Source organism: Oryzias latipes, chromosome 15, assembly GCF_053564925.1.
Source record: "Oryzias latipes strain Hd-rR chromosome 15, Olatipes_Hd-rR_3.1".
NCBI lineage: Eukaryota > Metazoa > Chordata > Actinopteri > Beloniformes > Adrianichthyidae > Oryzias > Oryzias latipes.
Genome location: NC_136251.1, coordinates 13,161,104 through 13,179,155, shown reverse-complemented (window position 1 = coordinate 13,179,155; position 18,052 = coordinate 13,161,104). Strand labels below are relative to the sequence as shown.

Sequence of the window (18,052 nt, the reverse complement as noted above, 5' to 3'; positions counted from 1 at the left end):
AGGACAGACACACTTCAGGGTTACACAACAAACTGAAAAAAAACACACAATTCAAAAGGATTTGGACATTTTAAAACATTTACAACTAACCCTTCAACAGTTTCATTTATTCAGTCTGATTGTTTGGGGATTTTCAAAACACGAGTGTAGACTCGATACATTTTAAATATGTCAGAGTGGATTTGTTCTGTGAAACAGAAACTTTGTGTATATGGTTTGTAGAAACTTTGCTTTGAAGTTTTGACCTCAAACTTCCAAAAGTGATTTATTTTCAACCAACTCATCAGCCTTCAGCTTTCTGATGATTTACTCTTCAGAAACAAAGATTTCAATGTTTTATGTCTGCAACGTTAAGATAGAAAGGTCAGATTTGCGAGCTTCACGGCGGGTTAGTTCACCTTTGAAGTCCACCTCCCCGTTTCCGTCCGTGTCGAAGATGTCGATGACCCGCTGCACCAGCGGGTTCTGCTGCAGCTCCGGCAGGGACATGAACTCCTCCACGCTGAGCGAGCCCGAGTTATCTAGGTCGAGTTTCTTAAACCGCTTCCCTAGCCTCTTAATCTCATCAGCATCGACTAGACGGAGAGGAAAAAGGAAACACAGGCAGAAGGTCTGCGTGAGAAGCTGCGAGGACATTCAGCACAGGGTTCCCCGTCATCTTCAGAACACACAAACCCGGAGTCCAGCAAAAACAAAGATGATGACAAAAAGAAGGCAGCGTTTGTCTGCTGCAGACCCAAAGACAAAACTTGAAAATCCCTGAATGAACTGCAGCTGCAAACTATAGAAACTTCTGCTTGGAAGCGGGTCAAGGACGACACCTCCAGAAAACTGGAGTGTAAACCCCCACCAACGTCTAAATCCAGCCTGCTCTGCAGCGAGGCCTCAAATAGGTGACACGAAAAAAGGAAACGCCTGACAGAAACTCTGCAAGGACCCAAAATTAGATAAGAAAAGAGAGCAGGAGAGAAGTGGGAGCTGTGAGGACACTTACAGACTTTGCCTACTAGTCTCATTGCAGGAGCTCGTCTCTTCTGGACCCCCTCCATCAGAGGAAGTCTCTCCTCTCAGGTAAAGAAAAGTGAGCGACAGCGAGGAGTAATCATGGGGCAATAACAAATCACCCTATAAGCTCATTCACGCAGTCATGTGACCACACGGGCCAACCAACAGACTCACTGCAGCTGCAGGAGTCTGGGGTCCTTGATGAGAACCAGCAGTACTCCTCAGAAGCTTTTTAAAGTCCCACTCCGATCATGTTCGGATTTATTTTCAAAGCATTCCCGGTGTTTTTCTTAATTTTGATTATGCCACAACTTTGAAACCCTGTGTTGTTTTCTAGCAAATAGTTTCTGCAAAGCGGCAAAAGTTCATTAGAAATCTACCTCTGAGTTGGGACGGAGCAGTTGGCATGGAGAGTTCTCTGTTTACAGCCCCTCACACCCTCCAACTTAACATTACCAGCTATATTGGAGCTGTCCAGCCGTACAGTTTAGAGCCAGATACAAACTCAGACGAGGACAGCAAAGACATACGTGGATCTAGTCCTCTAAGTGGATCCATCAGAAAGGAGCGGAGCAGGAAACGTGTGGCCAACAAGTAACGTGTTTTCGGACTACGGCAGCCAAAAAATGCAAAATAAAGAAGAATATAATGCATAAGTTGCACCTTTGGGAGGAATTTATTTAACAAAATAGCAGAAGAACAGACATTTCCTCTTGGAAGGTAAATCATAATAATGGAATAAAAAGCAATATGTTAAATCTCTTTACGCTTTACTACCACAACACACCGATGTTTATTCAGCGTCATAAAACATAGGATGAATAGTATATAAGCGCAAACCCAAAAAACTATAGTAAACTCCTTTTTAATTGGCATTTTTTCTATCTGCTCCTGATTTACAATGATTTGAATAAAGAAATACTCAGTAGAGTCAGTTTAACCTAAATTTTCTACATATATGTCCACCATCATCGGAAAAATACCACAAGAACATGTTAAAAACATAATAGAGACATAATAGACACATAATAGAGGGCAGGACTGGAGTCCAATCCAGGCCGGACCTGCAGACGAATCTCCAACAAATCTGAGAAGAGCGCCGCTGCTGCAGCCGACTGGCTGCTCCTCTGCAGCTCCAACAACTGGCCTGTCATTCAGCCGCTCGGCTCCAAGAAACGGGGAAGGAGAGAGACGGAGGTGGGTGGTGTTGTGGACGCGAACGTGCTGCATCAGCTCCATGACTAATCTGACTGCAAGTGTGGTAGAGCAGGAGGGAGAAAAGGTGAGACAAGAAAGTTGGGGTGGAGGCAGAGAAAGATGGGCTCTGCAGAAGGAAGAACCAATGAGCATGTGGAGTGGCGGCCCTTCAACTTCACTGCAAAAAAATCCTAAAATATCTTTCCCTGATGCTGCAAACGCCACATGATGAGATCAAGGCTGACGTTTTCTGGAACTTTGTGGTCATTCCTCAAAGATTGGAGGCAAAACCAAACATAATCAAGAATTGAGGTTCTTCCTCAGATGATAAATGTTCATCTTCATCATCAACAAACACTGAAACTACAGCTGATTTGGAGCCGGCTCCTCCGATTCTAACAGACAACTTTCATTCTGAAGAAAAGTCCTCAGATGACTTGATTTGAACCCTCAGACTGCAGGAGCATCAGCGCCGCAGATTTCAGGTCCAGCATGTTCTTCACAGTGTCCGCCTCCCGGCTGTCCTGTGACACCAAACACCTTTTTTTTTTAAATCAGCGGCCTTCTGGTTCCACTCTCAGCACAAACACGTGAAAAAGAACTTTATTTTAGCACAATCGCTACACGAGCAGTTCAGCATCTTCTGCTCCACAGACAGAAAAAAAAGAAAGACAAAGACAAAAATTCTAACAGCTGAATCCTTCAGACTGAGGAGCTGCAGGAACCTGATTTTCATTAGCTACACAAGACACCTTCTTCCTCTGCAACATCTGGATGGTCCTGGAACCCACGCATCCTCCAGTCCACACCGTTTTAGCTAATACCTCCCCCAAAGGCCTCCAGTCTGAGGATCCAGCAGGTGATGCTGGGGCAGGTGAACGACATCCTATTCTGACACAGAACGGTGGAAGCCGGTTGGAGCTAGTGCCATCAGAACAATCTGGACCTGAACGAGCGGAAGACTGTGGGGACGACACACCGTTTACCTTCTATGAGAACTGGACCGAGGGAGTGTGACGCCCCCCCCCCCCCATAGAAAATGGTTTACCTCTGGCTCCAAACAGTTGAAGTCAACACATTTTTTGTGATATGGATGCCGCCTGGTTGGAGTCAGATGTCGTCAGTAAGTAGTGATTGGTCTGAGTCATTGTTTCTATGGCAACCACTTTGGCCAATCACAAGCTTGTTGGAAGGCCACACCCCTACCACTAGAAATACCTTTATCAATCCCAATTCTCACCAGCCATTTTCCCCACGGAGACCTTCAGGTTCCTCTTCGGATGTAAGGTGGGAACACTGCAGCTGAACCACAAACTGCATCACTGACATGTTGATCAACAACGTTTCTTTTGGGTAGAAAGGTCAGGACACGGGTGCGACTGCTTCAGTGTTTCACTGTCGGTGGAACAAACTAAAAAGATGTTCCTGCTGCTGGTTCCTTGTGTGTTCTGCTTCCTGCCCGCTGCCAGGAGCTGCCCAGAGAGCAGAACATGGATTATTCATGGCGGCAGAGACGACTCCTTCTCAGTTTTGAAACATGGCGAGTGTCTGCCAGACCGGAGGACAGCAGGTCACTGTGACAGCACAAAGTAAAGAGCAAAGCTAGCAAGGGACTCCTGATTTGACAAACCTCATCTCTGACTCTGATGCAAACTCATGTTCACCCCCCCCCCCCCACACACACACACACAACCATTTTAAATTAAATAAAACTCAAATTTAAAAACTGATTTCATTGCTGTTTAAAGCTCCAGATTTTGTGTCGTCTGCTTTCAGTGGTAGGGGTGTGGCCTTCCAACAAGCTCATCCCTGATTGGTGAAGGTGGTTGCCTTAGAAATGTTGACTCAGGATACTGAACCAATCACTGCTTATTGATGTTTTCTGGTTCTAACATGGCAACGTCCATACTGGCGACTCTAAAAATGGCGACTCAACTGACTTCCTTTTACTAGCTGGAGGAAGTCATTCCCAATGGGTGACATCACACTGACTCAGTCCAGTTCTCATATACAGTCAGTGTTCTAAACTAGAGGGCTGCATTAACCCAAATCTCACGGGATTGGGCGGTTTGAATTGTGCTGCGGGCGGGAGCGGGCGGCAAAAAAACCCCCCGCAGGATCAGTGCTGCCATGAATATCTCATGAATATATATTAGCGGACTACGTTAGGCTGTGCGGCTGTTGGATTCTTATGTACTGAAGCTCCGTGAAGGCACCAGGCAGAGACGCCCAATGGCCTTTGTCATCTAACCTGTTGTTGGGGTTGTGCAACGCCCCGCCCCGCCTCTCACTAAGAGCGCGCTTCAGGCCGTCTGTCTGCGCGCGCACACACGCAGACTTTTAACCGAACAGGATTTGGGAAAATATATTTAATAATTAAGTTGCACATAACACAAAAGAGGAATGCATGAAAAGATGAGGCTGGAGGAGGGACATGAATCTCTTTAATAATATCAATACAAATACGTGTTTTTTTCCTGCGGGACGGGAGACGATACAAAATCAATGCATCTCTATTACTGTGCAGGAATAAATTCTATTAGTTTTGCGGGTGCGGGCAGGAGTGGACATACATATTGCGGGTGCGGGATTGGTCAGAAATTCAGTGGGCGCGGGAGCGGGATGAAGAAAATAGTCCCGCGCAGGGCTCTATTCTAAACCCTTCTGATATGAAGTGAACACAGGAGAATTGTGGGAAATCTCTACAGTCCCAGAGGCTCCTCCTTCAGCTGCTAATAAGCAGCTTTGAGGGACGTCCAGATGGAACCGGGAACCTCACGCAGACTTAAACAAACACTGCATGCACCCACAAGTGTTACCAGGCAACAGGAATCCATTATCCCCCCCCCCCCCCCCCCCCCCTCTTGAAAGCCCACATGCATGCAATCAGGAGGGAACAGCTGGACCATTGTTCATGAGGAGAATGCTAATGCAGATGTTAGGAATCGACACGTTAACAGAAATTCAGCAGAGCCTTCAAGCTGTTCATGTGACACAAATGGCGTGAGCAGGCCTGGAAACCGCAGCCTGAACACAGCGCGCGCGGGGGGGGGGGGGCACAGACAGCTCAGTAATTACCTGAGTTTGACAGACGACACTGCACCTGTTAGCATAATGGGGTTGTAGTGAGTAAGTGTGGGTGTAAGTATCCCTGCTGCAGATGCAGCCCTACAAACTCAAACAGGAAGGTCAAACAGGAAGCTGCAGGAAACGTCTCCTATTTTCACAATAAAAGTCACATTTTTCTGTCATCATTTTGCCATGAAAACTGCAGTTACAGTTTGAAGTGGATCATTCTGCCCATCTCAGCTATGGTGAGTTAACTGTTTGAGAACAGAAGCTCCACATGCCTGTAAAATACTAATTTAATGAGGCGGCAGTGGTTCAGGCGGTTGAGCAGGTCGTCCAATGATCGAAGGGTCGGCGGTTTGATCCCAGCTTTCCCCCAGTCCACCGTCCTTGGGACAGATGCTTCACCCTCCCTGCCTCCAGTGTTGCTCCACTGGTGTGTGAATGTGCATGAATGTCTCGGTGATGGGACTAGTAGGCCGTAGGCGCAAACTGACAGCCACGCCTCTGTCATGAATGATGGACACAATGTAAGCGCTTAGAGCGCCCGCAAAAGCACAGGTAAATCTAATTCATTATGATTATTATTAATACACTGATATAATTATAAATGGCTATTTATTTAGCTAAAATGCAGTTTTGAAAAATGTTTAAATGTCTTGATCTTCAGTTAGTGAGCACATTTTGTTGGTAAACTACGAAAGTCATGTTTTTTTTCTGTGTGAAACATATTTCAAAAGACTTACTGGAATTTACTTTAAACTAAGAAGGTAACGGTTTATCGACTTCACCATGGATCACAATCCAACCTGATCCTTCTTCCTGAGGATAGTTGTCAATCACATCTATCGTTACCATTATCAAATCATTTCAAAATAAAAAAGAAAAGTGATCTATGCAAACGTGTATAAGCGCATTTCAGACTTCCACATTCAAAAGTTTCGCAATCATGTGTAGCTAAGCACATTTGAACGTTTTCGGGCTCTATGTACACAATGTACAACCACTGAATGCACAGTAAAGTCTTTGAAATGAGAGGCAGCCATCCACAGTCATCTCATCTGATGCTCAGCTCTGGGTTTGCAGCCAGCATTGGGGCACAGAGGGCAGCTCCTGCACTCCGTGCATTAGGCTGATTACTCTGCCGTGATCCTGAACCGACTGAGGACAAAAGCAGGGCGGCACATTTATAGCTCTGCAGTCATCAGAAAACCCCCAGCTCACCCCCACCAGCAGAGGCTCTGGCTCCCGCCCTCAGGGAAATCCCTAGCAACAAGGAACTCCAGTGCTGTTTATTCTGGGCGGCCTCGGACGGAGCAGCAAAGGTTTCGGCCTTGCGGCGAGTTCCAGGGGGTTGGGGGTGTCCAAACAGAGCGGGCACGCTCGTCAACAGTAAGTGTGTTCTCCAAAAGGGCACACACGTGTGTTTGGATGTAGGACAACGCGTTTTCCCGATCAAACCCTGATGATGAAGGATTCGACGCCGAAACGTGTTTCACAATCGAACCAAACGGACCGATTTCTTCAGGGTCAGTGAGCAGCTGCTCTGTTGGTCAAACAATCAGAGACACAGGAGGTGATGGGAAGAAAAAAAAAGATCAAACAAACAGACTACCGTAGATCACGAGACGCTGGGCGGGAACTCCACAGATTGGTGAGCATTTTAAAGAAGTAAGTGGAACAAAGAGCAGTGAGTAAGCATCAGCGAGTCTGACGAGTTCACGCTTGTCCACACATCATGTGGGCTTTCCTCAGTGGGAGTGATGCATGGAGAGCCAGGCAGCCCAAGGTCCTCCACGATGGAGCATTGGATCCAAGCAAGCTGAAGGTGCATAGCTGCTGTCCTACTGGCTTTTTTTATCTGTATTTTGGACATTTCCCACTCATTTTATTGATGCCTCTGCAGGAAAGAGTACTTTTTTGTGTTTTTTTTTAGGTCACCATACATTTTTCTTTTCATTTTAGCCATTACCTTTCTCACCTAGATCAGTATATCATAATAAGCATATTTACAGTACAAAAGTAAGATTTAAGGTGATTTTTTTGGTGATGTTTGAGTTCTTTGGAGCTTTCCTACTGCTTTTTGAACCATTTTAGCATTTAGCTTAGCTTTATTTTCACCTGAAAACAAATAAAGTTTTGACAATTTTTCTGAAATAATGGATTTTTTCCCCCTGTAAAATTAAACATTTTGAAAGTTTTATTTATTTATTTATTTATTTGATCTGATTCTCAGTCTTTTAATTTTGAGTCCGGATCCAAAACATTTGTAACACATTTAAAAATAAACTAATTTAATAAACAGATCTAGGTTTTCTGATTTTAGTTTCATTAACCAACTTATCATTTAACACTTCTGTGGGGTAGCTTTAACAATAAATTAAAAAATTATTTTGTGTGTGATTAATTAGTCATGACCTCTAATTAATAATCGAATTCATCTATTTTTAATCAAACCTAATAATTGTTGTGAAAAGCCTTATTTCAAGGTATTTTTAATTAATTTTACAACATTTTACAAGTAAAAGATCAAAAAAAAAGTGGCTTTAAGAAGTTCTCCTAATATAACAAACTTCCAACCTTTACTTTTAGACCACCAAGAGGGATTTTTTTCAATCTCAAAAATTAAGAAAAAAACAAGAACCAAACATTAGGTCCAGAGTGCTCCAATTTAACACAAAATAAATAAATAAGAGAGAATAACAATCCAAAAAAATATTGACCACAAACTTCTTTAAGAATCTCGATAAGGATCTCTCCTACATATGGTAAAAGACTGTGCTTTTATAAGAGAAAAAACAACTACAAAAATCATAAAATACTAATAAATTGTTAGTATTAATTGAAAGAAATTCAACAAATCCCTTAATTCTCTGCAAACCTTTTAATGAAACCTTTGCTGAAACAAGAACTTCATGATGAAAAACACTTCCGGTTTTAAAATTAAAACTACAAATAAAAAAGTAGTAAAAACATTTTGGATGAGGTTGGAATACTTACAATGTGAGCACATTTCCAGGGGGTAACTCGCTTCATTTCCCTAAAAAACACAAAGAAAAACAGATTATTAATCCCAGAATCAATACAGATGTTTTTGAGATTTCCAGAAAGATCTTTGTCTCCATTACAGTAGTGATTCACTTATTGAATAACATCTGATCAGGTCTGATCTGGTCTCACTGCAAACAGGCCTGAAGAGTCAGAATCCCAGGAAAACGTGTTAAGAACTTAATCCTTTTACTGAGGCTGAGCACAGGCAGAAAAGAGAAGATGGGTTTAAGGAGAAGCTCGGGTGGAGTTCTCAAAGTAAAGAAAGTAGAAACTGATTTTATTTCACTTCTTCAGTGGTATCCCATGACTGAAGGGGTTGCCCCATTTGTGGAAATATAACATCATGAGATCTTTTTTGTGGATGCTTGGTGTAACTTTGTATTTGCCACATAAACCAATTGAAGGTACAAATTTCTTTAGATGGTCTTTAGAAGAAACAAGAAGGACCTGCTTTCCGTGTGAGAACCTTTTGTCTGGGAAAACCTTGTTTCTTTATCTTTATCGTATTGAGATATTCTTTGGCTCTTCTTACAAGTGTTTCAATATGAAAATCAAAAACTAGCTTAAGCGTTAGTCACATGCGCCTGTACAGGCGCTGCAGGTTTTTGGATAGTCCAGACCCGTGGAGGGTCGTAGAGAGGTGCAGCCGCATCTTAAGGGGAGCGCAGATATGTCTCACAGTTCCCTTGAGGCTTGAGGCACCTTCATTTTTCCTCCAAAGGCTCAACGAGCGGTCTATGTTTTTGATATTTTGTGCAGGACACATACAGGGTAGCCCATTTTTTTTGGCCCGCACACAGCCCGGATTCACCTGTAGGGGCAGCTGTGACCAATGCCTAAATGATGAGGAGCAAAGAATGAAAGAAAATCTGTCTAGTGATCATTGTGGGCGTGACAGATGAGGATGTATAAAGTAACTGGTGTAAATGAAAAGTGTTTGCCTTTCAGAATGATAAACTCTTTGAACAGAACTAGGGCTGCATGATATTAAGAAAACCTGCGATCTTAGTGATCAATATCGCGATGACGATATGACTTGAAATACATGAAAGAATAGCAAAACAGCTATAAACATTTCAATTTCACTGCAACAGTTTCATTCAAATAAGAGTCAACATACCGGTACCTTGAATTACTCTCCAAATGACACTAGTCTACATGGGAGACGAGCATCTAACATAACAGGCCTTCATCCGATTGGTCAACAACGTGAAGGGGCCCATCTGATTGGTCAAATGCATTAAGGGATTTATTTGATCCGTTAAATACTTCAAGCTGCCGTAACATTGTTTTAGCACATTTAAGATTTATCGACTTTTACACCAACTTTTGCTATATACGTATTGCACAGCTTGATATCGTGATAACAATAAATTTGTGATATATTTTGCAGGCCTAAACACAACATAATTCTTTTTTTTTTTTGTAAAATAGCTGAACTGCAGCAGAGGAAAGGAGTCTCCTGGGAGGCTGCACAGCAGTGCTGGCTCAGCTTTAGAACCCACATTCACGCCGGACAGCTCATCCAACACTGCGGTGTCTACTTGGCCTCACGTTGGTGGCATGGGGGGGTCCCTGGTGCAGGGATGGGGTGGGGATCCTACAGCAGAAACATCCCAGAACGGAATGCAATCAATCAAAAACATCCTGCAGCTCCATTGAGGAATGAATGCTTCCGTTTGAGCTCGGAGGAATGACTCCCCGCCTTCAGAAACAACCGTCCCTGCTCTGCATCAGCAAAAATGCTGATTTTTATTTGACTCAATTAAAATAAACGTTCATTAATTTAAGTTTACTTCATAACTTTGGAATCCCGACTCACAAATACAATCTTTATATCATTTAAGCCGCAACACACTAAACTAAGGTCACACTGCAGTTATAAAGATCTTTCAATGATGATCTATTTTTGAAACCGAAGCACATGATATGAAAGCCAGAACTTCAGAGCTTCTCTGGTTCCACCACAGAAAAATCCAATAATGGTTTCATGACAGGTTGAGGTTTGCTGCCCAAACTGTCCCGATCTGCTCACGTTTGAGTTTTTCTCGATGCTTCTGCAGCAGCAGAGCCGTCTCACATGTTGATGTATTTTAGGAGCAGCAAGAAGAAAGAGGTGACAGGATTAGCCAGGAGAGCGCTTTGGGATTCCACACGCTATGAGGGGAGGAAAGTCCGTCAGCAGCGCCTTGGGTTTTGCAGCACATTTCATTGTTTCAATTCCACTGTAGGTTGATGAGCAAGGCACAAGGCCAGCAGCACAGGAGTCAGGTGTCTGGTCATCTTTGCAGGCCAGTAATGGAGAAAATGTTGGACTTTATTGATCCCAAAAGAAATGGTGCTTCCCTTTCCCACACTCACAGAGCTACACAAGACTACACAGAGCTACACAAGACTACACAGAGCTACACAAGACTACACAGAGCTACACAAGACTACACAGAGCTACACAAGACTACACAGAGCTACACAAGACTACACAGAGCTACACAAGACTACACAGAGCTACACAAATATAGACAGACCTACACAAGACTACACAGAGCTACACAAGACTACACAGAGCTACACAAGACTACACAGAGCTACACAAATATAGACAGACCTACACAAGACTACACAAGACTACACAGATCTACACAAGACTACACAGAGCTACACAAAACTACACAAAGCTACACAAAACTACACAGAGCTACACAAAACTACACAAAGCTACACAAAACTACACAGACCTACACAAGACTACACATAACTACACAAAGCTACACAAAACTACACAGAGCTACACAAAACTACACAGAGCTACACAAAACTACACAGACCTACACAAGACTACACAAGACTACACAGAGCTACACAAAACTACACAAAACTACACAGAGCTACACAAATATAGACAGAGCTACACAAAACTAGGAGTTACAAAGACAAAAATAGAGCTAAACAAAACTACATTGAACTACATAAAGCTACAGCATACTACTAAAAAAGAGCTACATAAAAATACACAAAGATATGCCGAGTTACAAGGATAAACACAGCAACAAAACTATACAGAGCTACACCCAGTTAAAAGAGATACACAAAGCTACAGCATGTTTGAGAGGTACATATTGAGTTACAAAGAGTAAAAGAGCTACACAAAACTACACAGGCTACCATGTGTTACAAAGATAAGTAAAGCTACACAAAACACAAAGTTATAAAGAGCTAAACTGATCAGAACTACACAAAACTACACAGAGCTACAGTAAATTCCAAGATATACACAGAGCTACACAAATCTACTCCGAGTAACAGAGAGCAACACAAAGGTGGAAAAACCCACTACTCTGAACAGAACTACACAAAACCTTACAGAGCTATACCAAGTTCCAGGAGATACACAGAACGACATCAAAAAGAGCTACACAAAACTCCACAGAACTCCACAGAGCTAAAAAGGGAGCTACACAACGCCACACCGAGTAACCAGTGCAACAAAGTTAAAAAGAGCTACACTGAACAGGGCTACACAAACTACACAAAGATAAATAGAGTTCTAAAGACTAACACATAACTACACAAAGCCATACCAAACTACACAAAAGCTACACAAAACTACAATGTAAAGTTACAACAAGTTACAACACATAGAGAGAAACACAAAACAAAGCCACACTTTTAAAGAGATTCACTGAGCTACACAGTCTCAGAGACTCACCAAGTTAAAAATACACAAAGCTCCATCGGGTTACACAAAACTACTGAACTGCAACTTTTTTAACTTGATGCACTCCCATTTTTGTAATGTTTATGTTCAGTTGTTATTTTGAAAAAAACATACAAACAAATAAGATCTGTCAATTGTCTGTCATGAAGGTAGTAAAATTAAATAATTATGGTTTGTATTTTGGATCATTTCATAGAGGTTCATGTACCCGAACACCAGTTTGACGAGTACCATGATGGTTTGAAAAACAAAAAGCTGTAAGGTCATTAAAAAAAAAAAAATTATTATACATCTAAAATATATATATTCAATTACAAGTGTGACATTGACTCACAACCAAAGCAAAACAAAGAGTTTAAAGATTAAGGCAGTGCTTAAAATCAGTAACAGAAAAAAACTCAACATTTTACTGATCAGAAATAATTCTTTTAAAGATGAAATATTGATTTATATCTGTGGATAAACATTTTAAATGCAATTTATTGTATTTTGAGGTAAAAACAGTTTTCTGATTTAGAATAGGAATTAATGTTTAAGAGAAAAGAAACTTCCACTTTATCTTGTTTAAAATGAATTATGTCACAACATATATAACAAATAAAATTGTTATAAAATTATTTTCTTAAAACAAAATAAACATTTAATCAAATCAAGTCGGTTGAAACCCGTGAATCCAAATTGAGTTAATTCAGGAATTTGGCAGCGACAGACCCACACAAATGAGTGAAAATTGCCACTAAATACAAAAACAAACAAAGCTAGCAGTTTAAATTATCCACATCAAATTAAATCAATTCAAGTTTAAAAAAACTGAAATAGAAGCACCAGGAGTCATGAAATGTTTGAAACGTCTACAAAGACCCTTTTAAAGAAAGACCCCCCCCCTTGCCTCCGTTCAGCATTAGCTCCCGGGTCCCTGCAGGTAAACGGACTTAAGGAAAAGCAGATTTGGGGTGAGGATTAGAGGTTTATGAACTAAAGCTGTATGTCCCTTCAGTGGTTATTATGAAGTCAGAAGTAACTCCTGCCACTTCCTTCTGCAATAAACCACCTTATTAGCTGCAAGTTGACTCGACCCTTTTGGCCAAAAAACAAAAAAAAAGAGAACATTTTACATCTACAGGAAAAATGAAGGCAGAAAGGGAGGGACACTGCAATTACGTATGCCTTGCTCACAATCAATTAGACTATTGCAACACATTTTGTATAACGAAGTCCAGCTTTAGAGATTGACCCAAAAACGAGTCTGACAATAGACATGAGGGATTGGAACCATGAAAGACTGAGGATGGCAGAAACCCCGACTGGAGACTAGAAATGACCAAAAGAGAGGAACGTACTGGAAACTGCAGCATTTAATCAAATTTACCTGGAATTCAAGTAAAAACTAAACTGAAAGCAATATTTTAAAATTCCATCCCAGAAATGTTTTAACTAACCTGTCGTTTTCTAGGACATAGTTTCTGCAGAGTGGCAGTAGTTCATTAGAGATTCACCTCTGAGTTGTGGGCATAAATGTTGCGATGGAGCAACCCCGGCCCCCCTCCCCCTCCATGTTGCTGATAGCTCTCTCTGTTTACATGCTCTCCTACTAGCTTACAGCCCCCACACACCCCACCCACTATTACTGGTGCAACGAAAAGGACAAGCAATGTTGGAGCTATCCAGCCATACAGTTTTAAACCAGATGCCATTTCAGACGAGGAAAACAAAGACATCAATGGATCCATTTGTCTGCAAGTGGATACATCGGAATGGCGCAGGGGGCTTGTGGCCCGCTCAGTGTCTTATTTTCGGCATAAGCTCTTTTTCTTCAGTTTTATGATTTTATTGTTAGAATATTATAAAGTTGAACATAATCATGGAAATCTATTAGTATATCAACACAGTAAAAAAAAAAGTTCTGAGTTGTCCACACTTTTAATTAATTTGGTTTACAACAGTAAAATGAGCAACAAACCCAGCTTTTTCAAGACGTTTACTTAAAATCCTTAAGTTATATATCATTAATATTTACATGACTGGATGATCTAAAAAATGAAAGTGTGACAAAGATGAGACAAAAAAAGACAAAAAAGAAAAAGGATGAAGAAATGGGCCAATACTTTTTCACACCACAGTGTGATTCATCCGTCTTACGAAAGGCGACCATGAACTTGGCAGCTTGTTCATGAACACTGGAAGAACACTTGTAGTGATGGTAAACACTGAGAACTAGAAAATGGGGAGTCACCAATGTATACACTCTGTGAGTGTGTGTGTCTGTGTGTGTGTGTGGGGGGGGGGTAAGCAAAATGTGAACTTTACTAATAAAGTTTGGTTTGGTAAAAATGTTAATTACATTTTTATTGTTCAGTTTTAATACAATAACATTTTTGGATTGTCCAGCTATAAATGAGTTGTAGTGTCAATCATATTTAAATGCGCAAATAAAAAGAGATGACCTTTCTCTTAGCTCTTAGCAGCTTATTTGTGGCCCTTTTTTGTTTGTTTTCTTGGTTCAGGATTATGTTATGAACCAATCGACTTCCTCCACACTGATGTAAATTTTTTTTACTGCACAACAGTTTTATTATAAACACACGAAAGCCTGCAGAGGGACAGAACACTGCAGACAAACCCTCTTTGAATACATTTCAGCCAAACTTTGAGCAGTAACATAAGCAGATTCATCAGTGTCTGTGAACACTAAAGTTCACTTCATCTTATTTGGAATATTTTTACTTGTATATTTGTTTTCATGTCAATGCGCTTCTGCAGTGTGCTGCAGTGTGCGTTTATGTTCGTGTGTACGTCTGTGTCAGGTTGAGCAGTCAAGGGCAGCCGTGAAAATAATGAGGAAAATCTCAGAAGCCTGAAGAAAGTCCAGCTTCTCTCTGGCATTTCGGTTCCAGGATCCAGCTCGTCTACAGATCAAAGCCTCTGCGTGTCATGAACACCAACAACAGCTCTATGAAATAGGACTACACTGCATTCATGACCGCAGATTTATCTGCTCTACAGGAGCCGCTAAAACAAAAAGGTCATGTGCGTATGTTGCATAGGCAGTGGGGTGCAAGATCTTTTCCAGTTTTTGTTTTAGTCAAAGTTTTCAGGATAAGGTTAAAGGTCACACATGAGCTTTGACCATTTTTACGCGTTTCTTCCTTCCATCAATTTGATGGAAATCATCTTGTCTGCGTTCAGATAAAACGCTCTTAGTCCCCTTTTCCCACTTTTAGAGGAAGGCTTTAAGTTCACAGAAAAGGACTCCTTTGCATAACAGTCCCCCCTGTGGATTACCTGGTTGGCTAACCATGCTCCAGTTCCTTATGTTTTTAAACCAGCCCTAAGGATGAAGCGTAGGTGTGGTCCCCTGGCATTTACTCATTGGAGATGCCTATAACAGCTTGCTAAGAAAGCGTCTGGGTGACGTCCTTACCACTAGGTGGAGGAAAATTCTCTGCTGGCTTTTCTCCTTGTGGAACAGTAGCATCAACTGGTTTCTTAGCCCTTTAACGCTGCAGCTTTAGCTTTCAGTGTTGACAGTCTTTCGACTAACATAACTTTTCCATTTTTTTCACACGAGTGAAGCAGGAAAAAAGCACCTTTGCGCTGATAAGGTGCAGGGCCGACATGAAAAACCACTTTTCTCAGCATCAGAATCACGTGATACGTTTCTGGATTAGCTATCATGTAAATGAAGAAAACTACTGCAGACTCTCCCCTTATCAGACGCCATCTTCAAAGAGAAATTCATCTGTGATGCCTTCACATGTCTGCAAACTCCTGTGAAAATTACACCTGCAGACGTGTCCTTCAGCTTTTAGCAACAGTTTTAAACATCTAACAGTTCTAAATAAATATATAAAAAGAATGTACTGTATTTTCCGGACTATAAGTCACCCTTTTTTTCATAGTGTGGCAAGGGGTGCGACTTATACTCCGCAGCGACTTATAGTCCGGAAAATACGGGTATTTCAAAAAGAACAAAAAATATCTTCATCAAGGGTTCCACATTCCTATTTAATTAAGTATTTTTAATGTAATCTGTATTTTTAAAAGGTATTTTTGCAAATCGGTTAATTTAGTGATTGTTTCCTTTGAGCAATCAGATAATCTACAGTTTTTTCATGAACTTTTTTTTTTCAGCTCCGACCATCAAAACCTTGATGGCATCACTTGATGTATAACAAGTAGGAAGCTGTCTTTTCATTTGCCGGTTCATTGATGTGCTGTGCTGACATGCTAGAGGCCTTTGGTGCTGCAGACAGTGCTACTTTCCTCAGTGTAAAATAGTCCCAAGCTTCTGTCATTTCCTTTGATCCATTTCTTCGATGTTGTTCGTCCTCTCCGTTTGATCCCTGACATTTTGCTGAATATGCCTAAACAGGCTCTGCACTGTGCTTGCTGCAGTAGTCAAGGTGCATCGTCTGCACAGATACGTACTCCTAGGTAACAACGTTCTGGACGTAGGTTCTCATGTAGATGAAAAGAGAAACAAATGTAAATCAACTGAGTTTCTAATTTAAGTACTTAGATGATGGTCATTAATTTCTATTTAAAAAACTGATTCTAATCATATCCAATTCTTTATAGGGTTTGAGCCATAGATCGGAACACCAACAACCGTGTGGCCTCCACTCCTAATTGCCAGAAACGGTTGCCATAGAAATAATGATTCCGACCAATGACTGCTTAGTGAATAAGTCTGATTCCAACAAGGGCGCCCATATCACCAAGAAAGAAAGAAAAAAGCAACTAAACTGACTTCATTTGGTTGGAGCTAGAAGTAAGCCATTTTCTGTGGGTGACATCACACAGTTTCTTGTCTTTTCTTTTTCTTTTTACTTGTCCTGTCCAACACTGGGCAAACAGATGAGAGCTGAAGGCCTCTTGTGTTGGACATACTTTACTTTAACAAGAGGGGTTATGAATCTTCTGACAAACCAGAGGTATGTCTGAATAAACCCCTTTTGTAATCAAGGAAAAACTTTATTCATTTTAAATCATATTTGAAACTCTTTTGTGTTGGACCGGACGGAAAAGGAAAGAAAAGAGAGGGATGTTAGAAGGGGGGATAGAAGGGTGATTATAGAAGGAGGGGGGGGGGGGGGGGGGGTAAAAACCATGAAGCAGCATAAAGCAACAGGTTTCTGGATGGTTATAATCGTTACAGTGAGGTTCAGATGTAATACAAGTCTATATGGGAGGGGCCTGTCCACACACACACTCAAATGTTATAAACATACCTGTTGGCTCCAGAAATGTCCACATGTCAACATGTACACAATACAAATAATGTTCACACATGCATACTTATGCCTTCAAACCAACACATGTGAAATATTTCATTCGATCACGCAAAGTACTGTATTTGTTCAAAGATCAGCTAACACCTGTGCTCGAGTAAGTGTTTATGTTCCTCCAAAATGGATAATGGAATGAAAAAAGAAGGGAGTGCCAAGCCGTCCCCACACCAAGACCCCCGCTGCAGCATCAGCCAGGACCCCCCCCCCCCAACGCCCGCACGGTAGCAGATAGAGAACAACTGCCCCCCTGGCAATCACATCCACCACCAAGGCCAGGGCCAGCAGGACCGCCACAGGGGCCCCAAAAGTCGGAGAGCAGGGGGGCATGGGGGGGACAGAGAGTGCAAGCTCCAGCCCAACCAGGCAGCCACCCACCCAGCCCACGGTTGGTCCAGGAGAGCACGGCAGGGGCCAGCCGTCCCCGCCCAGGAGGAGGACACCCAGGGGAAGAGGGGGTCCACAGGAAGTGTTGTAAACATGGCCCAACCAGGCCCGCCCACAGTTGGAAATTTAGGGTTTTTTCCTTACCGAGGGTCTTAGGGCAGGGATGCCCACTTTAGTTTAGTTTAGTTAACATTCACCTATAAAATTTTCTGACTGATTTTATGTTTTGTACAATTCGTGAAGTCTGTTGAGAAAACTGTGTTGTAATAATGGGCTATATAAATAAAAATGACTTGAAATGAATTTTAAATGATCATTTCTAAAACTAGATAAATGTGGA

At 41.8% G+C, this 18,052-nt stretch overlaps 1 protein-coding gene across 1 annotated transcript in view; it reads right to left on the bottom strand.

Moving 5' to 3' along the window:
• Window positions 1–18,052, bottom strand: part of LOC101161991 (calcineurin subunit B type 1) — a 28,361-nt gene that overhangs the window by 5,185 nt on the left and 5,124 nt on the right. The window contains exons 2-3 of the mRNA XM_023963754.2: window positions 8,272–8,311; window positions 399–575 (exon numbers count right to left, since the gene is read on the bottom strand). Of these exons, the coding sequence (XP_023819522.1) occupies window positions 399–575; window positions 8,272–8,311 (217 nt within the window). The remainder of the gene's footprint in view (window positions 1–398; window positions 576–8,271; window positions 8,312–18,052) is intronic.